Source organism: Ictalurus punctatus, chromosome 15 (assembly GCF_001660625.3).
Source record: "Ictalurus punctatus breed USDA103 chromosome 15, Coco_2.0, whole genome shotgun sequence".
Classification (NCBI taxonomy): Eukaryota; Metazoa; Chordata; class Actinopteri; order Siluriformes; family Ictaluridae; genus Ictalurus; species Ictalurus punctatus.
In genome coordinates, this window is record NC_030430.2 from 23877117 (window position 1) to 23905050 (window position 27934).

Sequence of the window (27934 nt, forward strand, 5' to 3'; positions counted from 1 at the left end):
TATCCGCAAAGGGCTGGCGGTGGTGCAGGTCTTCATTCCAACCAAGCAGGAGCCACACCTGATTCCAGCTGTTTAATCAGTAGAGCTTGGCTTTCAACAGACTCAGGCATGACTTCTGCTTGCTTGGAATGAAAACATGCACCCACGCTGGCCCTTTGCAGATACGACTCGACACCCCTGCTGTAAACAAACTAATTAACCTTTACGCCGCATTTCTATTAAAGGTGACATTCAAGGAAGAATGTTTCCAATTCTTTTCTTATCAGGGTCCAAATTCGTGTCCGTGGTAAACACACTTACACCGCAGATAACGTAGATAGAGAAGCGGAGTTTTATTTCTGAAGGACACGCGCCCCAAAAAACAGCTAAAATCGTGTTGTTCGAATGATTTTACACCAGACTGCTTTGTGAACGAGGGTCAATACAAAGCGGGATTTGCCGAGAAGTTGATTCGCAAGCATGGATCAGTTCCAACTGTCCGTGATCCGGCTTCGTACCCGGAAGACGCACGTATCGCACTTTATATTCCGTGGATGGTTGCAAATCGCCCTTCCGAATGAGCTCGTTAGCAAATGTCGCCGTAGTACGCGAAGCACGAGCTGTAAAGGCACGGTGCTCTTCCGGAAAGGGGCGGGGACCAGCAGCAGCTCATTTGCATATTTAAAGAGACACACACGAAAACGATGTATTTTGACTTCTACATAACAAAGGGCATTTACAGCATGTTATAATAAATGATCTATGGGGTAATTCGAGCTGGAACTTCACCGACACATTCTGGGGTACACCTGAGACTTATATGACTGTACGTCTTGGAAAAAGGGACATAATAGGTCTGCTTTAAAGGTCATGTTTTTGCCAAGACTGACAAGGTGTCATACGCTGATAATGCCTGGTCACAACACAGCGCAGAAACAACCTATTGTAATAAACATTTAGCAACATATTTATTTAGAAACGCATTTAATAAATAGATCACAAAAACAAATAAATAAATAAACAAAAACAAATAAATTCATTTTACATTCCTGCTCACTAGGTTTATTTTCTCCAAATGCTTTGGATGTTTTCAGTGTCAAAGAGAACAGTTATTATTATTATTATTATTATTATTATTATTGTCTTTTACATTTCTCTTTACCATTTGCTCTTACAAGTCAGTAGTTTCTCTGCTGAATCAACACCGAAGAATTCAAGACCACTAAATACTGTCTTCATATTAAAAATGTGAAGTTAGTTCCTCGTTTGGCGTTTCAGTTTTCCAGGAATGGCCGGTTTTTCTCTCCATGCCGACCCTCGCGGAGCTAGAATGCTAGGTTTGATTGTGAATTTCTCTGGATGAATCGGTGAATCAAAACTGATATTTGGGTGAACACATCTTTCAGAAGAAACGTTTCATAAATGGTGGTTTTTGCTAGCCAGAGCATTTGTTTTGTCTTGACATGGGACAAGGCTGTTTCTTTGCTGTAGTTCAGAAGTTGTTCCTCATCCTGTCCATCATAGCGCCCGAATCTACAGTCGATCAGCCATAACTTATGGCGTCTGACATTTGCTTCTTGAGCTTTCTTCTAGTGAAGCTACGACGCAAATATAGCCAACGACTAAGAGACGCTTTAAATAAACATAAACCGCACGCATAAATCATCACACGCACACTTTCATCTCTTTAGAACATGAAACATGATCTCTGATCTGATCCAGATCTACAAAAAGTGACGTATTCGACAACTCCTCATGTCTACCAGCTGAACATTGCCTGTCCTGCATGGTCGTCATAGAGCTCCCTCAGGTGGATGATCAGCTCCTCGGTGTTATTTCCGGTGAGAGCGGAGAGAGGAATGATGCGCTGGTCCACTCGTCTCCTCAGCTCCTCCAGTTTCTCCTTTGTGCCGCTCAGGTCCATTTTGTTGGCCACGATGGCATGAGGACGCTGAGAGAGACCCGCTTCGTACTGATCTAGTTCAAAGCGCAGACAATGCAGCTCATCCCATGGCTCCGGGGACGACATGTCCAACACGAAGAGCAGGAAGCGACAGCGCTCGATGTGACGCAGGAAAGACAAACCCAGGCCACGGTTCAGGTGAGCGCCGCGGATTATGCCAGGGATATCAGCCACTGAACCAAAACAGAGAGAGAGAGGGAGGGAGAGAGAGCGAGAGAGAGAGGGAGAGAGAGCAAGAAAGAGAGAGTGAGCAAGAGAGGGAGAGAGAGTGAGCAAGAGTGAGCGCAAGAGAGAGAGAGAAAGCAAGAGAGAGCAAGAAAGAGAGAGAGCAAGAGAGAGAGTGCAAGAGAGAGAGAGAGAGAGCAAGAGAGAGAGAGAGCAAGAGAGAGAGAGCAAGAGAGAGAGAGCAAGAGAGAGTGAGCAAGAGAGAGTGAGCAAGAGAGAGAGAGAGAGAGCAAGAGAGAGAGAGCAAGAGAGAGTGAGCAAGAGAGCACAAGAGAGAGAGAAAGAGAGAAAGCAAGAGAGAGAGTGAGCAAGAGAGAGAGAGAGAGAGAAAGAAAGCAAGAGAGAGAGTGAGCAAGAGAGGGAGTGAGCAAGAGAGAGAGAGAGAGAGAGAGAGAGAGAGAGAGAGAGAGAAAGCAAGAGAGAGAGCAAGCAATAGAGATCGAGAGAGAGAGAAAGCAAGAGCGAGCGAGAAGGAGAGCGAGCGAGAAAAAACATATGTAGACGCATACATTAAAGCTATCAAAATAGCTCTTTCATATTATTTTATTATACAGTATTATAATGCTAATGTATATAATCGAATCTAACATAGAAAAAACATAAAACATAATTTAACATACTACAGTATTAAATATAATGTCCTATAATATTACGTATAATACTGTAATAAAATATTAATTATATTTTTTTACTATCGTATTTTTAAATGACTGAATATGAAAACAACAACTCTCCAAAATCGATATTTTCACGTATATAATGTTTCATATTATTCTTGACTTATTTAAAAGTCCAGCAGAGACAGGTGGAAACCGGAATGTCGAACACTATACACTACACTATAATATAACGGGGTCACAGTGCACTATACACCCTTCACAACAGCATTTGAGCTTCAACCGGTTTGCTTCTTGCAAATTATGAGCAATAGAGATCACCCACTCGCGTAAAAAAGCTGTTTTAAAAGGCTTAACTTAACTTAAGATTAAACACACTTGAGTGTGGATTTTACGTTAAAGTGCTTTAAAAGCTGAGCTCTTGCTCGTGCGATATTGCTTAGTTAAAGAAAAATCCCGTTCGCATTACAATACAGACTTTAAAAAAAATAAAAAATAAATAAATCATAATATAAATCACAATTAGTTGTTAGATTAATAAATGCGAATTACTGTGATGTTGACGAGCGGAATACCTGCCAGTTGCTCGTGGTCTCTGTACTTAACGACGCCCACGTGTGGATTCAGCGTGGTGAAGGGATAAGCTGCTACGGCAGGACGGGCGTTAGAGATCGCTCTCAGCAACGACGACTTCCCTGCGTTAGGAAACCCCACCTGGGAGCGGGAGCAGGAGCAGGCGCACACACACACACACACACACACACACACACACACACACACACACACACACACACACACACACACAATCAGGTACATTCGTCCTATTCCAGGTTTCATCATTACTGAAGGTTTTCTAGCACCTGGTCACAAGTACATTCTGAATCACAGACCTATGTTAATATAATTAAAATGACCAAAACATGACATCACAAATTACAATATAATTTATATACAATATATACAAATTACAATAGTGGTACATAACCAACTTCCTAACATTGTATTCGACAGTAAAACGTATGAAATCGCATACGATCGGTATCACACTACAAATCACACGACGTACGGTTCCGCTTCCAAACTTTAGGCCACGCCTCCTATACAGTCTTTGGTGACAAATCGTGCGCTGAGCAAGAAAGGGTTTTCAGCTTCACCAATGAAACTACGCCTGTTTTTAGTAGCGATGGGCGAAAAGAAAGCCTCATTAAGACTCTGAAATGCGTTCGAAGGTTATTATTTCCAAACCCAAAACACTTCGACACCCGTCTCACTGGTGACATCTTCTGGCCATACGTATTAAAACACTACATCCTGACGGTCGTACTTATAACCGTATAATCAATGTAAAAACCATGTCATGTGATGTGATGGCACTCGTCATGACAATAAATGAGATAATTATATCTCCAAATATTGAGGTAGCTGAATAAGGGGGCTGTATATCTAAGGAGTCCGAATTTTATCCTCTATTAAATCTCTTGGTCAAATTTATGCTCGTTTTGTGTAGTAGACTATAAATGATAAAGTCTGTGGAGAGACTGGTCTAAACATTTCAGCGATCGTGAATGTGATTATGTGACGGGAAGATCGGTTACAAATACAGGAAGAAGATTCAATCGTTCGTTTTCGATACGTTGTATCTAAGAAGAGGATTTTACGCGCCGTGCTGAGACGAGTGCGACTTCTCTTCCTGCTCGCCAGACCAGAAATAAATAAGTGAATGAATTCACGGGATGCGTCCGAACCGCTTTTAAACATCCTCGGAGTTTGTGGACAAGACTGTCGTTTTGACATCAAAAAGTGTCCCAGCGCTAGTTTTTTTTTTTTAGCTTTGTAATGTCTTCTTGTTCGTTTTATAAACAGAAACCGCATAAACAAATCTGCAAAGCGGACGCTAGGCGTTTCTCTCTAGTACAAAACTAAAAGAAGCAAAGCATGTATTAGCTCATGTACTACATTTGGGTACATGTAAAGGGATCATTTTTGGCTAAATTATCGCTTTAAGTCCTTTTCAGGTGTATGTTTTGACCTCTAAGTGACACTCGGTACGTTTACATGGACAGCGATAATCCGATATGAACCCGATTAAGACGATACTCTGATTGAGAAACTAGCATGTAAACAGAGATTATCGAGGACCTTAATCCGATTAAAGTCATACTCGAAGTAAACACAGACGGAATTAAGACGTGTGGAGTATTCCTGTTTTAGTCGCGTTATCGACGTGCGTTACAGACACGTACACACTATTAACGTCGTGTGAGAGTTTTCACCGCATTGTGAGACAGGACACGTACACACACGGCAGCGCTCGACCGTTTTACGGTGAACAAGAGCACGACTGCGTCCCAAACCGCGTGTTTACCTGCTATATAGCAGGCGAAATACATGTATTTCGGTTACTATATAGTATGTAAGTACGTGGTTTGGGACGCGGCCCACGGCTTCAAGCAGTGTTGCTTTACATGTAAACGTACTGACTGAAAGCGTAAATCCACAGCGGCGTTCCTGTTTTATCATCCGTTTGTCTCAAAAGACTACTGCTCCGTTAAGATTGACGAATCTGTTACACGACATCTGTCGGTACTACATCTGTACCCCCCTCACCAATCCAGCATGTGCCATCGTCCGCAGTTCCAGGTGGAGCACTCGTTCTTCTCCTTGTTCTCCGGCCGTGGTCGCCACCGGTGCTCTGTTTTCGTTGGAAAGAAAGAAGCGATTGCCTTTTCCTCCTGCTCCGCCGTGTACAGCAACGTATTCCTGCCCGTGATGAGCAAGATCGGCTACTGTTCTGCCCTGCTCCTTCACCACAGTGCCTATGGGCACCTACATACACAATTTTTTAAAAAAAAATTTTTTTTTACATACACAACTATTCATAAATTCGACGAGTAATACCGATAAGTGCCAATGTCAAAGCGAGACGTGTCTGTTATCATAAATTTTTTTTTTTAAACCGCCACCACGATCGCACCCACGATTCGAGAAGTATTGTAAGCAATATATAAAACTTTCTTTTTTTTTTTCCTGACTATTACGGCCACTCCCAAAAGTAAGGGAAGGAGGGAATGAACGAATAAAAATGATACGTAGTTTGCGGGTTTGAAATTCCACTCGTCAGCTGCGGCGTTGCTGTTACCATGGTTACCGTGTGGGAGATGCGAGAGGTTTTAAACTTGCCTTGTATATCTTATATAGCTGCGACTATATAATTCATACAGGAAGCGAAGAACGATTAGTCACCTGCTGTAAACACGGCCTTTCAATGTTGCAGATGACTCGCTTCCTGGCATCGAAATGGTCAGATTTTAACAGGTTTAACCATGATATATTCCACCATGAAGTTCAGTATTAGTGTGTACTTAAAAATCAGACTTACCAGTATGTATTTTGGGCCAGCATTGCGTCCATAGCAGTTCTTACTCCTCCCAGATTCGCCGTTTTCTCCTCGATATGAAGCCGATATGAGAGACAACGACTTTATCTGCTTGTTCACTGCAGAGGAAAAATAAAACAAAAAACAGTAATGACATTTTTTTTAAAAACTATACTAAAATAGAAAGCTACTCTACCAAATAAGGAAACGCACCACAATAAAGCTGCAGTTTTGTATAATTACTGGGCCGCCGTATTAATTTTTGCTATAATTACGCATTAGCGCACGAACACGAGTGCGGTTATACGGAACATCGGCACGGCTGTGGACGTGAGATTTTTTTTTTTAATGCTTTTATACAAAAGTTCTATAAACAAGAAATTAATATCGGGTACTAACTGGACTTTTCGGACACGACGTGGCCAAACGTTTTGTTTGTTTCTGTTCTGGAAATAGATCCCCAAGTAGCCACGCTACTTCGGGTCGGCTAGCCGGCTCATGTTGATTTGTAAATTACCGTTAAAGGTGTTTCTAGTGAAATTGGCTTCTCTTCTTCCTTTTCATCTTCATCCGACGAGCGTCCATGTTTCATAATTCGAAAGCTACGGCGGGGGAAATACGTATCGAACGCGTCAACATTTCTTTTTTCAGTGAATATATTTCCAGTGAGGTTATTCACATGAATTTTTCACCAGACGTCAGTATTAACCCAAGAAATCTGGAAATATAAAGTATTCACAACATTAAAGTCCATAAATGAAGTTATGTGTAATAAAGTGGAATGACACGGGGAAAAAAAGTACTGAACACGCTAAGAAAAAGCAGTTCTCCAAAGCAAGGTAAGCCAAGGAACCAGCTGAAATCCGTAAGTAATTATACCCCCTAACTGTGCAAATTAATATCAACTGGGTTACACATAACTTTATTTATGGTCTTTACTGTTGTGAATTCTTTATACGTGTGGATTTCTTGAGTTAATACTGATGTCTGGCGAAAATTTCATGTCAATAACTTCGCTGGAAATATATTTACTGGAATAAACGTTGACGCGTTCGATACTAAATTCCCCCCACTGTATATACTCGTGAAATGTACCGTCTGCCCTGTCCGCCGATGATGTCACGAACTCTTCTGTAGTAAACGTTTCGAACTAGGACGTGGAATTTCATGTGGCGAACAAGACAACAAGCGGGTCACTCAGACAAGCGGAGTGATATACGTCGCAGTGCAGTTAAAGGAAATAGAGTGAGTTTTGAAACACCGTTCGACCAATCAAATTAGTGGGCTGGGACTTTGTTGTACAATGGGAAATAAGAAATAGGAATATTAGGATATTTCATATATTTTACAACTGTGTTAAATATAATAAATACTACTTTATCTGAAATTTTTGCGTAAAAATTTGTCTTCTTTTCTAAACTGCATCAGGCAAGCAACCGTGACTGATATTCGTAATTAAATAATGTAGTCTTCAATAGCGCTACCTTTTATGATGATGTCGCCTCCGTTACCCCCGTCTCCCCCGTCCGGGCCGCCCCACTCTTTGCGAGGTTCGCTGTGGAAGCTGCAGGCTCCGTCTCCTCCTGACCCGGCCTGGAACTTCACCCTGCGCTGGTCCACGAAATAACGTGTCTGAACAGGAGGAGGAAAATAAGACAAAAAAAAAAAAAAGAGAGCAGGGAAAATATGATTTTATTTTATCATCACTTAGAAGCACATCCGCTTTTCAGGAGCTGAGGTTCACGGCTCAGGAAGCGAATATGACCTTGTTTGTATTAGGAGGTGAAACATCACTGATTTGTCTCTGTGGGCTGAAAACGTCCAGCTTTCTGGAAAAACCCGAAAAATATTTAGGTGAAACTCTAAGGCTGCTTAAAGATTTGGCTTTTTTGTTTCTCAACTGTTTTATATATACACATACATATACACACATATATTTATTCACACACACACACACACATATATATATAAATCCTATGGAAGGCTTTAAAAAGTGCTGCCATTAGCACTTTTTTAATTTATTTATTTTTGTCACAGCAGAGTTTCCGACTTTGAAATCGAATAGCTCAACCCTTCAGAAAAGACCCGGGTGACAAAGTGTCACAAACCTGACCTTTTTTGGACCAATCAGGTCGCACGATGGAGGGAAATGAGGAAAAACGAACATGCAGAACAGACCGATGGCGACTGGAAAGTTGTCTATGAAATAAGATGTCTATTTTTGGGACGCAATGTGACATCACACTTTTTATTTATTTATTTATTTTTTACTTCATCTGCATTACTGACGATGATAAACCGAATCTAGACAGCTTCATCATCCTTGTTGTTTATAATCATTTTAACACGCCTTCTATTCGTTGTCTGTGGTTAAAATGAAACGCTTGACTCCTTTTATCCAGGGAACCAATAGGTGTAAAAGTACATATACGTCATTTTGCGTCGATTATAGCACGACAGCATAAGTTCTACACGTTTTCTCAGCCTCGGCGTCATGTTTTGTGCGGATTTTGCTCAGCATACTGTGTTCAGATCAACATTTCTGCTCAGTATATTCCGATTGGTTCCAGGCTTTTCAGACCCCCTGTACTGATGCCAGAAAATAGTGAGAGTCTCAGATACTTTAACACTATGCCATGATTCGGATGCCATGAAGACTGAAAACCTCAGAACTCTTTTTTTTTAATTTATATTTTTTATTCCTACCAACCATAGGACAAACACATGCTCTACATACCAGCTTCTTCTCAGAAAGCTCTTTCTTCTTGGACTGTCCCGGAGTTTTTCCACACAGCTGGCAGCTCAGCGACAGGTTTCTGAAGATTACGGTGCGGCTTCCACACAAGCGCAGGTGTTTCCCCTGAGCAACCGGATTCCCAGAGCGCACCGCCAGAGCCTCGCTCAGAATCCTCCAGATCACCCGCTTCATCCTGGGGGATATCCACATTTAACGTTATCGATAGAAAATGGTATCGTGCAAAGAGTCCGATACCCATATGACTGGGCAGGGGGTGGGAATCCAACAACCTATATTCCTGTCGTCATGACCGTCTTCACCAAACTATCCTTGGGTCACATTTTTACATACTATTATACGCAGCATTCTGATGCTTCTAATAATTCACTGCTTTCAGGAAAACTCTCAGCAAAAAAAACAAAAAACAACTCTTCTTGTAGGTACAAACACCAAGAGAGAACGAATAATGGAGAAATGAGGGAGATTTAGGGTGTAATTGTTATCTCGACGCTGCATATCGACAGTATTAATCAATCAGCAAGAATAAAGCATTTTGTGCTGTGCGGTTCTAAGAAGAACAATAAGCGGGTGGTGTAATGAAGTGTAGTTACTGTTACAACCCCAAAGCTGATTTTTTTATTTTTACTAAAAGCCCATTTTTCCTGCTTCCAACACAAACTTTTAGAACTGACTGACTGACATTATATGTATGTATATATATATCCATCCCACTCCTTGACAGGAGCCAGTTTAACAAGAGGTTGTAATGTTATGACTGATCTATGCATCTATCTATCTATCTATCCATCTATCTGTCTGTCTATCAGTCCATCTATCTATCTATCCGTCTATCTATCTATCTGTCCGTCTATCTATCAATCTGTCTGTCCGTCTATCTACCGATCTATCTCTCTATCTATCTGTCTGTCCATCTATCTGGCTGTCCGTCTATCTATCTGTCCGTCTATCTACCGATCTATCTCTCTATCTATCTGTCTGTCTGTCCATCTATCTATCTGTCCGTCTATCTATCTGTCTGTCTGTCTATCTATCTGTTTGTCTGTTTGTCTGTCCATCTATCTATCTGGCTGCCCATCCATCCATCCATCCATCTATCCGACTATCTATCTATCTATCCGTCTGTCCGTCTATCTATCTGGACAGACACCCTGTATGGAAAGGATGGAAATTAGCTGTCAGTTTATTAATGCAGTTTATTTTATATTTATTTACTTTGATCCTAAGGTATTATCCAAAACTCTATCCCTTAGCTACCATACTTCTCCTATACACTTTATGGGCGGGAATAAGTTGTGCTAATGAAAACATACGGGGAAATATGAATACAGGATCAAAGCAGAAACCACTCACGAGCGTGCTTAGAATATGAAATAATAAAGCAGCAACCTAAACGTGTTGCCATAGTAACAAAACCTGTAGAAAAAGGAGCTAGCCCGCACCGCTAGCCGAATGCATTAGCCGTTATGCTAATAGTTTTACCAAATATCTGGCTATTTATAAAACTTTAAATATCTGTTTCAGCTTTGTTAAATAGAGAATCCACACTCAATTCTTTCTTCAATATAATTCCATCTCTTTTTTCGAATTATTTAGGGTGAAAAGCAGAGCAGTCACCTTGATTGCTAGCCAGCATGGTCAATACTGAGGCGACACCGGCTGATGGGCGGAGCTAAAACTACGGCAGCCGCAAGGGTTCCAACAACGTAAAGTGATTTTTCATCTTGAGTTTTTTTTTTCATGCATCCCGCATTTGTATTTATTGTTATCGAGATATTTATTGATGTATCTTAACTCTAATATATATTTTTAAAAAAAAAAACCCGTATAGAAATGATATGTGCATATTTGTATATAATTTCAACTATTTTCTTTAAATTATTTAAAAAAAAAAAAAAAGATTTTCTTTATTTACTTTGTCCACTTCAACTTCCACTCAAACAATTAGATATTTAGAACAAAACTATATCTAAATGTATCAGCATTATTATTTATTATAAGTTCTTATTAGTGTTATTATTTTTTTTTTAATCACCATATAAAAAGTATTTGGACACCTCACCTTAACACCCGTATGAGGGTTTTCTCAAACTGTTGCCACAAAGTTGGAAAAACAATCGTATAGAGCCATGTCTCCCTGCAGTTCTTGCCTTTGTTCCCGCTGAATCTAAGCAAGGTTGGGCCTGGTCAGAATCTGGATGGGAGACTGGGAAAAACGAGGCCGGCAGGGGGCGCTCACCCTGTGGTCTGTGGGGGGCCTATTGCCCCAGTATAGTGATGGATACACCCTGCTGTATAAACAGAGGTTTTGGTCATTAAACATCCCAGGACACTTCTTGTAAAGAGTAGGGGTATAACTGGGGTGTCCTGGTGAAATTCCCCCAATGGCCCTTATCTACTACAGATCTGGCTACATCACTGTCCTCTCCACAAATGTGGTGGGTGTACTATGGCTGCAGTCACATCATCCAGGTGGATGCTACACACTAGTGATGGTTGAGGAGACCCCGCCCCCCTCCCCAATAATGTGTAAAGCGCTTTGAGTGTCTAGAACAGCATTATGTAACTGTAACTAACTACAGTTAGTTACACTTACATATATATGTGTGTAGCATTAAGATTTCCCTTCACTGGAACTAAAAGACCCAAACCTGCATGACAACGCCCCTGTGCACAAAGCGAGCTCCATGAAGACATGGTTTGCCAAGGTTAGAGTGGAAGAATGCACGTGTCCTGCACAGAGCCCTGACCTCAACCCCGCTGAACACCTTTGGGATGAACTGGAACACCAACTTCATGCCAGGCCTTCTTGGCATGAGAAGGCATCACCAGGCATCACCAGGCATCAGTGACCAACCTCTTGTGGCTGAACGGACAAATCGCCACAGCCACAGTCCAAACTCTAGTTCAAAACCTTCCCAGAAGAGTGGAGGATTTTACAGCAGGAAAGGGGGGACCAAAACAATATTATCTGGAACAGTATGTTCAGCGATCAGGTTTATTTTGTTTTTCTACCAAACCGTAACGAAAGGAAACCATACGTATATTACAAGTAATGGAGAAGAAGTTAGTTGTTAAAATGTATTTCATCAAATGTTATATTCATATCTCTGAAACAAAACTTTTCAAACGTGGAAATAAATTCATATGTAACCTGCAATTATCCCTGCATTAGTAATATAATGACATTCTGACTCCATATGCAATATTAATATGAAACTGTTGTTACAGGAAATGTAAATCAAACGGCTATATAACTAAATAAATGCCTACAAATATTATTTTGGACCAGTGGAAAAACTAATAAAAATCATAATTCCATGGAAACAAATCATTCCATGTCCAACAGTAAGGAAATTAACACAACTAAAGAAGCAAAGAACTAAAAAATAGATATTAAATCTTTAAAACAAACACTAGTCTCCCTTATATAACAAAGACTCGGTCCGTCTGCAAAGCTGGACGAAAATAAATCTAATCCCCACTCTGAACCTATATATAAAATAAGCATTACATTCATAAAATGAAATTACATTGAAAAAGAATGTTTAATTCAAAATATATATAAAATATAAAACATACAGGTTGTAAGCTTTGGCTATAATTGGTCACAGATTTAATCTTCTGTGTTCTTGGAATCCTGTAAAAATAACAACAACAACAACAACAACAACTGTATTTGTAAAAAAAATAAAAAAATAAAAAATAAATAAATAAAAATACAGTTAAAATGTCAAAATATACGGATAAAAACAAATTTAAAAAACTGCAACAAATGAGTAAAATACAGCTATTAAGACTTATCATATGAGGTCGTGCTAAACCAGACAATGAATATCTAGTTTTGATAAATATGTTCATTCTACTTCTGGAAAAGAAAAAAAAAAAAAAAAAAAAAAAAAAGTAAAAATAATATGAAGATTTTTTCATAAACAGACAAAATTACTTATCTGGTTGCAGGTGGCTATGTGCTGATAAGTAAAAAAAAAAAAATAAAACACTTGGGGACATGTTATAGGAGCATAATCAACAACGGTGGTTGAGTTCCAGTTACCACCACAACGTTGATTCTTTTCCAAAAGATGCATGTTCCAAAGCGTTTTATTTCTCCTAAAGCACAGCAATTCGCCAGTGCTAACGATTTTTATTTATTAAAGGATGACATGTCATAATGTTATCCATTTCTAGTAACATTTATGTTGTGGAACGTCCACGAAACCCGAAGTTATGCTATAGCAGCTATAAACAGTAGTTTCCTCTGCACTGAAGACTTTTCCCATGTCCGAAAACTAAAAAGATACATCTTTCCCTCTGACCGTAATACAAAGTGCTGACACTGGAGACTCCTTCCAAAAATACTTGACAGAAAACTTTACCATATCATCTGTTTATGTGGCACGTCCACTATACAAGTCCCTGGGCATGTTGTTACTATAGAAACGTTAACGCGTTAGAATGATTACTGTGATTATAATTTTTTTTTATATATATATATATAGGCACACGCCTAGTTATGGGCTATTATGTTGAGTGAATACTTTGTATAAAATATGAACCATTCACAAAAGAACAGGAAATGAGCAATAATGTACATATAAAGCACATATATGAGCGAGTAATCGAGTGATAAATCAATTTAACCATGATATCATTTTTCCATATTTTCACACTTCTTCACAGTTTATGTACAGATGGAGCAGAGACAATAAAATTCAAACTTAGTGTGCGTAATATAGCAAATATATCAGAACAAATCAGGTACAAACATTACAGAATTTCACACCGGGTATATAGATAACCTGAATTATAATTTTTTTTTTTTTTTTTTTTTCAAATGCCAACAAATAAACTGTTGTGTAATCGTGTTGCTCTTGTGAGGGATGGAAAGTTAATGTATGTTGGTGAATTGTTGGTGTTTAATGAATAATGTTGGTGTTTTTACAGTGTTGGATATTGGTGTTTGATTTGAAATATTGGTGAATAGTGTTGTTTAATGGTGTTATATGGTGAATGCCTCTGTTTAATGGTGTTTAGGGTGGTGACTTGGTGTTTAATGAAGAGTGTTGATGTTTAATGAAGATTGTTGGTGTTTAATGAAGAGTGTTGGTGTTTAATGAAGAGTGTTGATGTTTAATGAAGATTGTTGGTGTTTAATGAAGAGTGTTGGTGTTTAATGAAGAGTGTTGGTGTTTAATGAAGAGTGTTGGTGTTTGATAAATATTGTTGACTTGTCGGTGTTTAATGAAGAATGTTGACTTGTCGGTGTTTAATGAAGAATGTTGGTGTTTAATGAAGAATGTTGGTGTTTAATGAGGTTGGATGGTAAATGTTGGTGTGATTAATATTGGTGAATTGTTGGTGTTTAATGAATATTGGGGAATTGTTGGTGTATAATGAAGAATGTTGGTATTTAATGAATACTGGTGAATTGTAGGTGTTTAATGAAGAATGTTGGTGTTTAATGGTGTTAAATGGCAAATGTTGGTGTTTGATAAATATTGGTGACTTCTCGGTGTTTAATGAAGAACGTTGGTGTTTAATGAAGAACGTTGGTGTTTGATGAATATTGTCGAATTGGTGCTGTTTAATGGTATTGGATGGTGAATGGCGGTGCTTGTTGGAGAACACCGGTGTTAAGTGGAGGCTGGTGTGTGATTGTTGCAATTGGTCGGAGAATGTTGGGTTCGGTGCACATTCTTAAACTGCTTCTTTTGAAAATTGTAAAAACAGCTATAAAAATAGAAAGAATTAAATAGAGAAAAATTGGGGGGGGGGGGGGGGGGGACCCCTTACTGAGGTGTTGGTAACAGTACACGAAACTAGCAAACTCCTGCACCTTTAACACGTGACACGTAACTCCATCTGATGGACACTAGGAATGTTAACACACACTTATTTTTACACACTTTATATAAACAGATGCTGAACATATTCAGTAGAATTTGTACCGTTAGTCTGTTTTGTTTTGTCTCATATATACCTTATCTCTGTACAGAGACATAAGCTCTAAATCCCTCTGAGAAATAAAGAGGAGGTAGGTGAAAGAAAGTAGCCAGGATATTAAATTGTTAAATAGACAGACAGTGAGAGTGGTTTCCGATCTCAGTCTGCATAAGAAGATGGAAGCTGAATTATTATTATTTTTTTTTTTGGACAAGCCTAGTTTCTCATTGGTCATCACGACACAATGGTCAGCTTAACACAGTATATGCGATCCTGTTCATTTGATTGGTTTGCCGAATGGTCGACTTGTAGAAGTATCATTACTGCTGGTAGTTTCCATACTGACCCTGTAAAGAAAAAAATAAAATAAAACATTCATTGTTTATAATTCAAAAATGCGCACTGATGAATGTTTTATAGACGTATGTTTAGAGTTAAGACAACATAAACGTTTCCTTAAGTACTGTTCGACTCGGGATAAGTCTCGGGATAAATTTCTAGACATATGGCTGTTAAGAAATGTTGCCAGAGGATGTCTGTAGTAATTATGATCGATTTACATGGGATGCTAGTCTCCCAGTTTTCTGGCATTCTATCACATTCTAGCACATTTTAGTCTCTGATTTTCCTTTCTCACGCTATCCTTATATCTTCAGTTTTTTGGTCTACATAGTGTTGTAGTTTTTCCAGTCTTCAAATCGCCAAATTCTATACTTCCAAGTCTTTTAGTCTCCTTAGTTTACTAGTTTCATTATTACCCCAGGCTCCAAGTTTCTCCATGGCTCCCGGTCTCATAGTTTCTTTGTTTCAGTGTTCCCCTGTTTCAATTAATGTTGTCTGGTGCCTACCACAGCTAGTCCGTTTGTATTATAATGATTGATTTTCCTACATTAACCCCGTCTGCAGGTACTCTGACCCAACATATGGATTTTCAAAGATTTTTGGTCTCAGTAATTGTAAATAATCTGACTCTCAAGTGTTACAGACTCGATTTGTGTGCGAGTATGTACTGTGTGCGTGTTCTACCTGTTCGTACGTGTACGACCTCTGCGTTTGAGAGCCAGGGGTAGATTGTGTGGATCGATATGAGGAATACTGCTGACTCTGACCCTGCTGATACTGAGAGTACTGAGATGGAGCTCCCTGTCCTGGACCTGAAAAAAAGAAGGGAGATGTATGAGTGTGCATGAGTGTAAATGTGGGTATCACAGTTTTTATGAATGCTCTTGCATTAACAGAACCCTGTGTTGTTGTTTTTTTCCTCTGGGGCCACCTGACTTCTGGGCAGCCTGAACACACCATTCTTCACCAAACAACAACGTACTTCACCAAACACCAAAACATACAAGCATTTTCCATGAAACACTAACATTCGCCAGAAAATACCAACATAATTCATTAAACCCAAACATCAGCGTTCTAAAACAACTACCCACGTTCTCCAAACATAATTTTCTATCAAACACCAATGTACCTCACCAGACACCAACATTCTCCAAACATCACCATTATTCTCCAAACACCAACATTCTCACCAAACACCAACATTCTCCACCAAACCCAAACATCCTCCAAACACCAACACACTTCACCAAACACCAAAACACATGATGTCACTATCAAATGCCACCATTCTCTATCAAATGCATAAAGCCCAACATTCCCAACACCTGCATTCTCCACCAAGCAATGACTTACCAAAACACATGAATAATCACCAACAAACACCACCGTTCTCAGTCCCACCTGACATCCTCGAACAAAATATTTTTCAGCAAACACCGACGTTCTCCACTAAAAACCAACGCTCTCCAACACTGTCCATAAAACACCAACATCGTCCACCAACACTCTTCATACTCCACCAAACATCACGAATTTCCACCACTCACCAACATACATACTTTCCAACATGTACGGTACACAACACTAACACATTTCACCCAACATCATCACTGTCAACCAAAAACCAACACAACTGACCAAACATCCAAAACATATGAACATTTTCCAGCAAACACCACCAATGTTCCTCAAACACCCCAATCATGGCATTACTAATGTGATCATCAACAATCAAAGATTTGGCTCTCGTGCTTATTAAGATTCTATGACTTCCAGATACTGGGTGGTAAAACATAAGTATAAGGTACGTCGTAATGAACTTTGCATAGAAACGTTCTTCTTCTATAGGATCTATCATTACAAATTGTTTCGACAATTTATGCTGCTGAGGTAAGTAGCAAAAATCTCAAATAGTGACACCAATTTGAATCAGTTCATACTCATTATTCAAAGCACATGATTTACAACTTTATTTACAAACGGTTTGGGAAATCCTTGTAGGAAACTGCAGTCTGTCCGAACATCATTTTCTGTGACAGCATGTCTTTTATTCTGACAGGACTATGAGTGTTTAACCCTCCTATTATGTTATGGGTCAATTTGACCCCATTTCCACATTTGAGACTGGTCAATTTCTCTTTTTCTCTTTGAAATTTTTTGACTTTTCTCAGTTAGGGTCATGAACTTGTATGCAACTATTTCTTCTTATAGCTTGTCTTGGACAAGCCATAATAAAAGGTTTACTGTTTTAAGCTGCAACTTTACAGCTTTTACTGTACTTTTTTTTTTTTTTTAACTTTGCTAAATTGTTTTGACCCATAACATAATGGATGCAACTTATTTTCTCTAATATAATAGTTGTGTTAAGGTTGCGTGCGTGTTTGTGTTCTTACCGTAACCCTGTCCTTGGCTGCTGTATCCTGGCTGTGATTGGTACTGTTGTTGGTTGAATGGCTGCTGCTGACCTGAGCTCTGCTGATATTGTGACTGCTGTTGGCTATACTGAGGGTTTCCTACAACACCACCAAAATAGATTATATTCGCGGCATTCACGTAAAGCGTCTCGATATGTTCCACGTTATGTTTTTCTACCCACCGCCTTCATAATAGTGTTGTGATGACTCTTCAAACGATCTCTCGTAACTCTGCTCGCCATAAGAAGACTGCTGATACGAGTATTCACTGTGACCTATAGGGTGCAAAATATATTGTTGAAATGATCATTTGCTTGTACATAAGTAACACTAGCTTGTTCTGATTTCAAGTGACAGACATCCCTGGGTCAACAGGCAGCAAGAATAGAGCCTAAGTGTAATATGAGCCAATCGCAAATTTCACCGTACATCAATGAAATAGTTCAGCTTCTGGTTTCAATTATGTCGTAGTAGCCTAACAATTGATAGCTTGTAGGGAAACTTTTTATTTATATAATAAAGTTCGGCTAACGTGACCTAGCTTGCTACCAAATTCACACAAGCCAGACTTCTAGCTAAGGTGCAAATAGCCAATGAGTTTGGAACTAGCAAAAGTACAGCTAGAGTAGTAATCTGGCTAATATCACTGTGATTATGGGTAGTCTGGGTAATCTGGGTAGATTAGCTAAATGATTTTCTGCGAAAAGATGATGTCTGCGTTTGGCCGATTAAATTGAGAGCTGCAGGCAAATACAGTAATGTACCACCTATCGTTATAGGGGGTTGGAGATGTACCGTGTTATTAATTTTGTATACATCGTTCCAGCATTCATTCAATTCCCAATAATGAAAGACAAAGAACCTACACTTCTTGTCCAGTCAGATGCACATACAGTACGTACTGCACACATCTCTATACCTAATTCCATACACAAATAAATACAAAAAAAAAAAAGGTACCAGATCTGAAATTTCGGCACACCAAAGGCGCTCACGGTTAAATAAAAAAAAAAAAAAATCTGTTCTGAGACTTGGCTTAAAAATCGATAATATAAAAAGACAAAATTCATCTAAAACCAGAAAAACACATCTGACCTTGGAATTAATGAACTGCCAATGTGTGTGAACACGTAAAAAAATAAAAAAATAAAACAAAATACACCAAAAAAAAAAAAAAAAAAACAGGGAAGAGAAAAAGTAAGTGAGGCAGAAGTAGAAGGTGTGGAAGATGTTTTAGGGAGGTGGATAAGCATGTAATTTGCTTGTATGAATGTGTGTGAGGGTCCGTGTGATTACCATCAGGGTAATACTGCTGGTTTATAGGCTCGCTGGAGCTCGGAGTGTGTCCGTACTGCTCTCCGTAGAACTCCTCCTGACCCATGTACTGCGATCCTGAAACACAGGGCGACACCACGGTTGGTTAATCAGATCTGATCTGATCGAGTGGCCCAAGTCCTCCAATGCAGAAGAAGCGGACGGGCGAATAAGTGGCTTCAAGGGCATAAAAGTGGATCTACGACGAATATACTAAGGTGGGCTCGTACCGAGGGAGTCTGTGTCGTTTAGGATGCCTTCCATATCTTCATTAAAAGATTAGATAGAATTGAATTATTGGCTAGATTTGTGAGAATGAATAGACTATTGCCTATAATGCACTTATAGTAGGAAAGGCTCAGGATGTAGTAATCTCATTATGAGGGAACAATTTATGTAAAGATGGATGGATCAGCTTATATGCAGCATGAAGTGTTGCTCCTAATTTGGAACAGAGTTAGGAAAAAAAAAACAACAAAAAAAAAAACGTAGGGTCTAAATTAGAGAAGAAAAATGGCATAAAGAAATGGGATTAGCGAAGTATGTACGTGCAAGAAAAGAGATGCAAATGAAATTCCAGCAATGCTGAAAATGAAAAAAAAAAAAGAAAAAAAAAAAAAGATAGTTTTAGTTCTGGTGTGCAGAAACTCCAGATATTACTATGTCCTTTCAAATCTTCAGAAGAATGTTACTAAGAAAAAGAAAAAAAAAAAACCCAAGTGCAATAAATCCAACCGAACGATAAAGCACACCAAAGAAACGACGACGGCTCCACCGTTCTCATCCAAATCTCGCAGAAGATTTCACACTGCCTTTCTGATTTCCTAGACGAGAGACCCATCATCTGAAACTAAATTACAAAGCAGAACTGACTTTTGGACCCCACTGTACCTACTGGATAAGCACTCCTTTGTGCTCACATGACATCGACCAACTGACGCTTGGGATTTCTTCACCAGAAGAATACAAAATTTCTTCACTACGGAAACATCTTAAATTCGCATACAAGCTCTAGTCATATCCAGACTGCAACCTTTATCCTTTATATGCAATATCAGAACATCCTGGCAAGATCTAATCAGGCACGTAAGGCTCCTCACTGCTGCGACGAGCCTCCACCAGCTCGATCCATCGACCCGACGGGCCTCGTTTATTATCTTCGAATAAAGCTGTGCCTTCATGTTTAATAGATCAAACCGAACTCGGACAGATTTCTAAAATTTCAATAACGTCGATTTTCTACATACTCGCACGCATATGTTTATAAAAACGCCAATCACCCATAAATTACCAAGCACCTTCATGGCTTGGTTTACATTTAGTGGAAGCCCAAAAATCTACATAAAAGGCAAGGTTCAAATAAAGCTGAACGTGACAAGATGATGCCTAATAGACGGACGAGCTCAGCCGCTGTAGCGCTTCGGAAGACTTGGGCGCTCGCTGTCCGAGCCTACTTTTATAGCGTGCCATTACTTTCTTCCTAACTGAATCTTATTTGTCTTAATGAATAGATTTCTCTCGGATTGCTAATACGAACACGATATTTTCACAATATTTTTCATTAAATTCACGTGATATCGAAGTGATTTAAACTTGACGGCATCATTCAGATATAATACTAACTCACAACAATTATATGATTTGATTTGAAGCTGATTGATCAAGGTTTAGTGAATTAGTGAGTCTCCTTATACATAAATTAATACAAACTCGGGAGCTCTTGGACTAATTGATACTTATTTTATTTATTTATTTATTTTTTTCAATTGAACTGGATTTTCAAGAAAATATTATTTCCAAATAAACCAGTTTGTATCCGGCTTGATAATCCAATGAGATCCAATGTCTACATTTGTTTTCCAGGTAGGTCTTGAGACCTTTTAAGACAATATCCAGAAACACGGTTCTATGTGTTTCTTTGTATTAGAATTTATTACTAACTCTAACTCTACCCCTACCCCTACCCCCTCACAAACATATGATGGAGTCTTCTATCATATGTTTGTCCACCAGAATCAGTCTTTCAGGTTATAAATCCTTACACTTGTATATCGCACCTTACGTTCAGGATAAGAGTATTAACCAAATGGATAAATATAAACGTGAAGGGCTTTCTCACGCGTCAACCATCACATTGCATTTAAGCGATCAGAACTGGAACTAAACACTTCCATCTAACCGAACCGATTCCACCGGGACGTACAGGAATTACATCAGACTTACCCTGCTGAGCAGGACGATAGCTTCCGACAGGCCTTTGTGGGACCATACTGTTGCCTTGATTACTTTGTCCCATCATGCCTATGGTCTGCTGCCCCTGATAGTGCTGACCTCCAGAAGAGGAGTAATGGGGTCCTGAACCTTGCTGATGCATCATAGAGACTGAGGAAAATCACACGTTACTGTAACACTGATTATATCTAAATAAATAAAAAATAAAAACATCATGGAGGTCGAAGAGAAGCATCGGAAACAGCCAGAGAAAACTGCAAAACTAGTAGGGAAGAACTTGTAAAGGGAAACTCGTAGGGAGAAATTAACTGTGAAATAAATAGCAGAAGCCAAGCTAGGGTAAGTGCTTGCATGGAGAGACAATGTTGATTAAGCTCATTTGACAGGGGACAAAAGTTAGGGGGCGGGGGCGGGGGATTATTAAAGGAGGAGGGTAAATAATCACCATGATGAACTGAATGTGTTTGTCTTTGGCTGTCTTCTGCTTTCTTATTCAAGCACAGGAACTTTGGAACCCCTAATAATAATAATAATAATAATAATAATAATAATAATAATAATAATAATATAGTATTTTGGACACCCTGGAACATTAAACATCAAGCAAAACAACAACAAAAAAACAAAACAAGATAGAAATGTAATAAAACTCTTCAAACACCAATTGAACCAGTTGAGCCCCAGACCCACCTAAGACCTTCGTAATAGGTGCAGCCTAATGTTCTAAAGCAAACTCTTCGGGCGGTGACTGCCAGCCTGCTACGCCACACAGATGCAACTAAACACAACGGCACAAGCATCGAGTATCTGAACTGTTCAACACCGCATGCACTAAATGTCCCAATTATAGAGCTAGCAAGGTCGCAGAGTTAGCTATGTTTGGTAGGTTAGCATTTATACACTGGTTTATTTTTGCCCCCCCCTTTTTTTTTTTTTTTTTTTTTAAAGCTTGCTAGTTGCTATTTAGCTTTCATTTGCTAACTTACTTTCACTATCTAAATTAGCTTTTTCTTGCTAGATTAGCTAGACTTTCTGTTTAACACGCTTGTGATGGCCAACACGTCCCGCTAATCAGTGAGAGCAGAGCTTATACAAGATTTAGGCGGGATTTACTGCCTGTGTGTCTTTGACATTCTCCCATTAATATATTAATAAAGATATTGAAATGTCAATGGTTATTCACAATTTGTACTACCCACAAAACCAACATCTTTTAAGACGTCGGATTAAGATGGGGTTAGAGCCTACGATTAAGCGTAGTTAGGCCTAGTTTATACTTGATGTGGGATTTTGCGTGCACATGCAGGAACACCGGCAATGTGAGTGGCGCAGGTCACGCGCACGTCTGCGGATCTTTCGTACATCGGGGGGGGGTAATAAAAGCGACGTCCGCTATTCGGCACGTCGCAGCCGAAACGTCCCTGTTCGCAAGGTTTCCGAGTGGAACTGTAAAATGTGAGGGTTTTCATGCGAACTGATGCTTGATGAGCTCCGTCTCTCTTTGAAACATCCTGCTGTCGTCGTGATTGTCGTCATGAGCTCTGACCTTACGTTCAAAAGTATTTACGAATCTAGAAGATTCAGAAGACTTTCTTTTCGGTAGGTTACACGTGAGTTTTTAAAAATTCAGTAATAGGAAAATCTGTTTGTGTTAGTACTGAATATCTGTCTAGAATAGTAACATAACTAGCGAAAAAAAAGTTTGTTTAATCGGTTGTGCTATACTGCCCCCTACTACTTACACTGGTATTGCACCAAGCGAACACTTTCCAGTTTCTAAGGGCGTGCACAAGCTTCCAATGACCGTATATGTCCAGCAGCCACCTTGCGTACACGTACATACGAGCAAGTATGATCCAGGCTTTACTGTTACGACCCCAAGTCGATTATTTTCCAATAACAGCACATTCCTCCCACCTTATTTAATTCATTTATATATCCTATACACATTAAATGTCGTGAAAGATCCCTGAACCAACTAAGTTCCTTTTATCACTTATTTTCACAGCCGCTATAAACAGTCATTCCCTCACCAGCCTCTGGTTCAATCTCTCTCTTGGAGTTAATATGAAAAGAAAACGCAACTCGTCATGTTCCCGAGACACCGGGAAGCATAAAATCCTCTGTCCTAGAGACGTTCCTATGTCAGAAAGCTTAAAGGTACAGCTTTACCTCTGACCGTGAGAAAGCTCTGACACTAAGGACTACGGTTTCTCGGTGTTAATCCTGACGTATACACTTAACTAATTCTAAAAATCTCCGTTCGCCCCTCTCCCGTACAATCGGATTGTCTGGTTGAGTTGTGATTGACAGGGCGAGCGCTCTCTGGGCTCACCTTGGCTGGACTGTATGTTGAGGTTGGTGCGGGAGGATGGGTACAGTGCTGTGCCCAGTGACGATGAGGATGAGGGCACTGAGTGAGTGAAGCTCGACCCGGAGCTCATGGACGAGGTGGAAGGGCCGGACTGCTGCTGCTGCTGCATGGGGGTGTGACTCGGGCCTGATAACACACACTCGCAGTCAAATGTGCAACCAGGATCAATGGCACGAGATACACACACACACACACACACACACACACACACACACACACACACATTCAGTTCATCAGCAGAAAAGGATAGGAAACAAAGTAATAAAGGAAGACAAGGATTGAGTAGAGGGATTATATAGTCGCAGGGAATCAAAGTGACTGAAGTGGATGATGAAGTCTGAAGCTTGAAGAGCTTCCTTAAATCGTTTTCGTTTAATTTAATTTAAGCGTGTCGCGCTTTTCATTTCATACTCTATCACCGGGAAGGACGGAAGGAATGGAAGAAATACAGAAAGTCAGAAGGATCAAAGAGAAAGAAAGATCAGAGATACGAAGGGAAGGAAAGAAGTAGGAAGGAGAGAAGAACTATGGAAAAAAACAGAAATCTGTCCTAAATGAGAAACAAAAGTGTATTTACCCCCCTCCCTCCCCAATTACACATATTGTCTACGTATCTTTATTGTTTATTTATTACACTATTAAATTATCCATTATACTATCCTAAATAATATGCCATCAAATGTTGGGGATGATTTGAAGGTCATCTGACCCTCGGTCAGTTTTACTGCTAAACCCTTTTTGTTCTGTTTGGTCAAAAACTGGCATTTTAAACATAGTACGATACCGTCTGCATACATCTAAATACATCTAAAATAAAATAAAAATCATACTTTTTGGTGTAGGGAAAAGCAGGCGGAGCACAAACACAAAAGCACTGTCAATGAGACAGTCATGCAGGGAGACAGGAAGTGCGGCAAGACAGCCGTGTGCAGGTGTGGACAGACTCACCGTTACTCATCTGACTCTGCATTAGTGAGGAAGGAGCCATGCTGTCATTAAGATTACTCTGAGAGTGTAGAGACCCTGCTGCACTGCTCCCTCCCATCCCGCCTCCACCCATACTCATCCCGGGGTTCGGAGGCTGGTCGAGAGAGAGAGAGAGAGAGAGAGAGAGAGAGAGATTTAAATTCTAGGTTGTCTTAGTTACGCACAGCTAATATGCCATTTTGAGTAAATATATGAAAGGAAGGAAGAAATACAGGAAGAAAAAAAATGGATTTAAGAGAAACAGAGACATAAAGAGAAGAAGGAAGGAAGGAGAGTCTGGAAGAAAAGCGAGACATGGAAGGAATGTAGGAAGAAAGGAAGATTACCGCGGGTAAGAGGGACTGCATGTTTTGGTTGGAGTCTGCGATCGTGGCCAAGTAAACCAGGTTTCTGTGTAAAATCTGCTGATACCTAAACACAATTATAATGGAATAATAATAATAATAATAATAATAATAATAATAATAATAATAATAATATGAGTAACATCATTCAAGAGGCTTTAAATCAACTTAACCTAAGTTTAGCCCCGCCCACATTGTATAGAAAAGTAAACAGTTCGGATAAAGTTAACGTGGACGATGTGAGTCGGACGCCGTACTGTTGATTTAGGAAACATTAGAAAGAAGTCATGTATTTTAGATGAATGGGAATTTAATAGAGAGCAGTACAGAGATTCGGGTTGTATTCATGTCCATAAGGTTAGATTGTGACTTCAAATCAAATCCTGTGACAGCCAGAGAGTCAGCCTCAACTGCGCTGCGCATCAGGTTTTGAATAAATAACGCAAATTACTTACTGTGTGCACTCCGCAGTCTTTCCTTTGCTCTGATAGTCCATAATGCACTGAATCAGATAGTGATTTTCATCCAGCATCTTGCGGGAAAGAGAAAAACACACAGAAGACGTGATAAAAACCCAGTTTCGTGTTGTTCCAGGAAAATAATCAACAATATCGTTGTGTGATGAAGGTACCACCCTGAAGTGAATTATTTTCCTATAACACCACATCCAGAAGCGTTTGATTCCTCTTACACCACAGCAATTTTGAACAATTACAGTATGTAATTAGACATTTTATTATTTAATAAGACAAACACCCCCTGTAACATGTGCAGCGTAATCTCCTCTGTCCTTAAAGTGCACCTATTATGGTTTCTCAAATATGACCTTTCACGTAGCGTGTTATATACGTAGCTGTTTGTGAATGTAAAAAAACTCTGCAAAGTTTCGAAAATCAAAGCGCATGACAAACGTCGTTATCGACTCCCAAAAGAATGAACCGATTCTGAACAGCTGAATCGACTCGTTAGGGATTCCAGACTTTACTTCCTGTACGAACCTACGTAAGTTTATAACAAAAAACCCCGCCTCTGGTCTTCATCGGCTGCTCGCTGACAGCGGTAGACCAATCACGACAGACTGGGACGTCTGACCAATCAGAGCAGAGTATGCTCTCTGAAAGGAGTCGTTTAGAACGAATCCTTTAGAACGAATCATTTAACGAGTCGTTTGTGACACTGGTGGAAAAAGGTAACGCTGCAGTTTAAATTATGAGCACGTTAAAGTGTTTTTTGACCTCGGATGCATGTAAATCTATCGTATGAGACCTCGTAAACAACATTAGGCACGTTTCAAAACCATAATAGGTGCGCTTTAATGACTGTTACAAAGTGCTGATACTGGAGACTCCTTCCATAAATGTTAAATAAACCTCTCCTTAAGGAAAACGGTACCATATCAACAATGAGGCTATGTTTCTATTGTTAAATAAATGTGTTTAATTGTGTTACTCCAGAATATAAAATAATGTTACTAGAGCATTCGGTAAACCAGTCCAGTGTAAAACTGAAGACTCCAAACATGTCCTACTACATTGTGACTGCAGCATTATGTACGTTTCACTTTTACTTGAATGTTTACTTCAAGGAAGAAGAAGACAACAACAAAAAAAGCGCTATAAAAGTGCATCATTTTGGAATTGTGTCACCTCTTCGATTGGAAATAATGTGAGGGAACAGGTAACGCGGTTGAAGACAAACAGCCTGTCGTCCATTAAAGTGACACTGAAGTGACAACAGCACATCCATCACCTTCCAGTGCAAACAAAGGTGTGGAGAGAAGGCTAACACTTTGTTTGTGTGTGTGTATGTGTGTTTTCACCAACTCCAAGGCTTTATCCATTCATATATGGGAATTACTATTATATAATTAGAAAACAATGAATTTTATATATATATATATATATATATATATATATATATATATATATATATATATATATATATATATAACCAGTGAAAAGGCATACTCCTCATCCCACTACATATAGCTATAATATATCATGAAGATCTAAACAAATGTATTGTTATTTCTACATTGTTATATAAAAGCAAAATTAGATTATACAAAAAGCAATCGTGAAAGATACCTGAATTAGGTTTGAGAATTATGTTTAGGTTTATAAGCATAAGGTGTAAACACAAATATGTGCTTTTGTTTAGGATCAGTGTGGAGCGGTTGCCATTCACTTCTCCACTTTCACACCAATAAACAGAAAGCATCCTTTAAAAACAACAACAACAACAACAACAACAAAAAGGATTTTCATCGTCCTAAAAACATCACATTTACCTTCTGTATCGTCTGTTGGGTCACTTCACCTTTCCCTCTCGGCCGTGTTGATGAAAATGTGACTGACATTGTTTTTAATCGCAAGGGGGGTAAAAAAAAATCTGAATATGAGAATGATATTATTCAAATATTTATTCTCTGGCTTTCAAAGCGCCTGTCACATAGACAGGTCACTAGTAATTATGATTAAGAAAATAGGGGTGTCTTTACTCGAATATGTCTCCTTATCACACACAAAACGACGTCTAATGGAAATACACAAAAAAAACTGAAAATATAGAATTGTAAATAAAAACAGGCAGGGCGGTAATGACGGTGTCGGAGATGGAGATGCTGAAACCGCCCCGCGGTCTACATGAAGGAAACACCTGCTCTTGGTACGCTCCACCCAGCTCTCAGCCGACCGCGTCTCTCCTTACGCTTCAACTACAGCTCATTCACCAACGTCACTACGCACAGTTCTGTACGTAACACGCCTTGTGCGCTGCAGCATCACGTAAACAATGGCAGCTCGTGTTTTCTCCGATAGAGCTCAGGCGTAGCCACGCCCACGGCGAACCTGCTCCGCTGTGATTGGACAGTGATGGTCCGCGCGCTCTTGAAGGCTCTGACGCTACTAATAATAATAAAAAATACTACTACTACTACCACTACTTCTACTACTTCTAATAATAATACCACGTTATTACAAGTAAGAAATAATGATGACAGTAAATTAGGTTAAAAAGTTTAAATAATGATAATCATACTCGTAATACCAATTTATTACAAGTAGA

At 39.4% G+C, this 27934-nt stretch overlaps 2 protein-coding genes across 4 annotated transcripts; both read right to left on the reverse strand.

Annotated features, from left to right (window-relative positions):
* Positions 1 to 1014: 1014 nt before the first annotated feature.
* mtg2 (mitochondrial ribosome-associated GTPase 2) lies at positions 1015 to 10609 on the reverse strand. 2 transcript variants are annotated; one of them, XM_017486329.3, is made up of 7 exons: positions 10533 to 10609; positions 8898 to 9090; positions 7645 to 7792; positions 6164 to 6279; positions 5392 to 5610; positions 3360 to 3498; positions 1015 to 2115 (listed from the first exon to the last, which is right to left on the reverse strand). In XM_017486329.3, the coding sequence occupies exons 2-7, from the start codon at positions 9087 to 9089 to the stop codon at positions 1739 to 1741; spliced, it is 1191 nt and encodes a 396-aa protein (XP_017341818.1). In that variant the 5' UTR covers position 9090; positions 10533 to 10609; the 3' UTR covers positions 1015 to 1738. The 2 variants fall into 2 exon arrangements, with proteins under 2 accessions (XP_017341818.1, XP_017341819.1); XM_017486330.3 differs by lacking the exon at positions 5392 to 5610.
* A 1308-nt stretch (positions 10610 to 11917) lies between these two features.
* LOC108275586 (SS18L1 subunit of BAF chromatin remodeling complex) lies at positions 11918 to 27582 on the reverse strand. Of its 2 annotated transcripts, XM_017486493.3 has the most exons (12): positions 27159 to 27582; positions 25324 to 25400; positions 24851 to 24935; positions 24486 to 24618; positions 23499 to 23663; positions 21609 to 21680; positions 21155 to 21313; positions 18914 to 19009; positions 17800 to 17892; positions 17597 to 17716; positions 15885 to 16012; positions 11918 to 15205 (listed from the first exon to the last, which is right to left on the reverse strand). In XM_017486493.3, the coding sequence occupies exons 1-12, from the start codon at positions 27225 to 27227 to the stop codon at positions 15179 to 15181; spliced, it is 1224 nt and encodes a 407-aa protein (XP_017341982.1). In that variant the 5' UTR covers positions 27228 to 27582; the 3' UTR covers positions 11918 to 15178. The 2 variants fall into 2 exon arrangements, with proteins under 2 accessions (XP_017341982.1, XP_017341983.1); XM_017486494.3 differs by lacking the exon at positions 21609 to 21680.
* Positions 27583 to 27934: the final 352 nt, after the last annotated feature.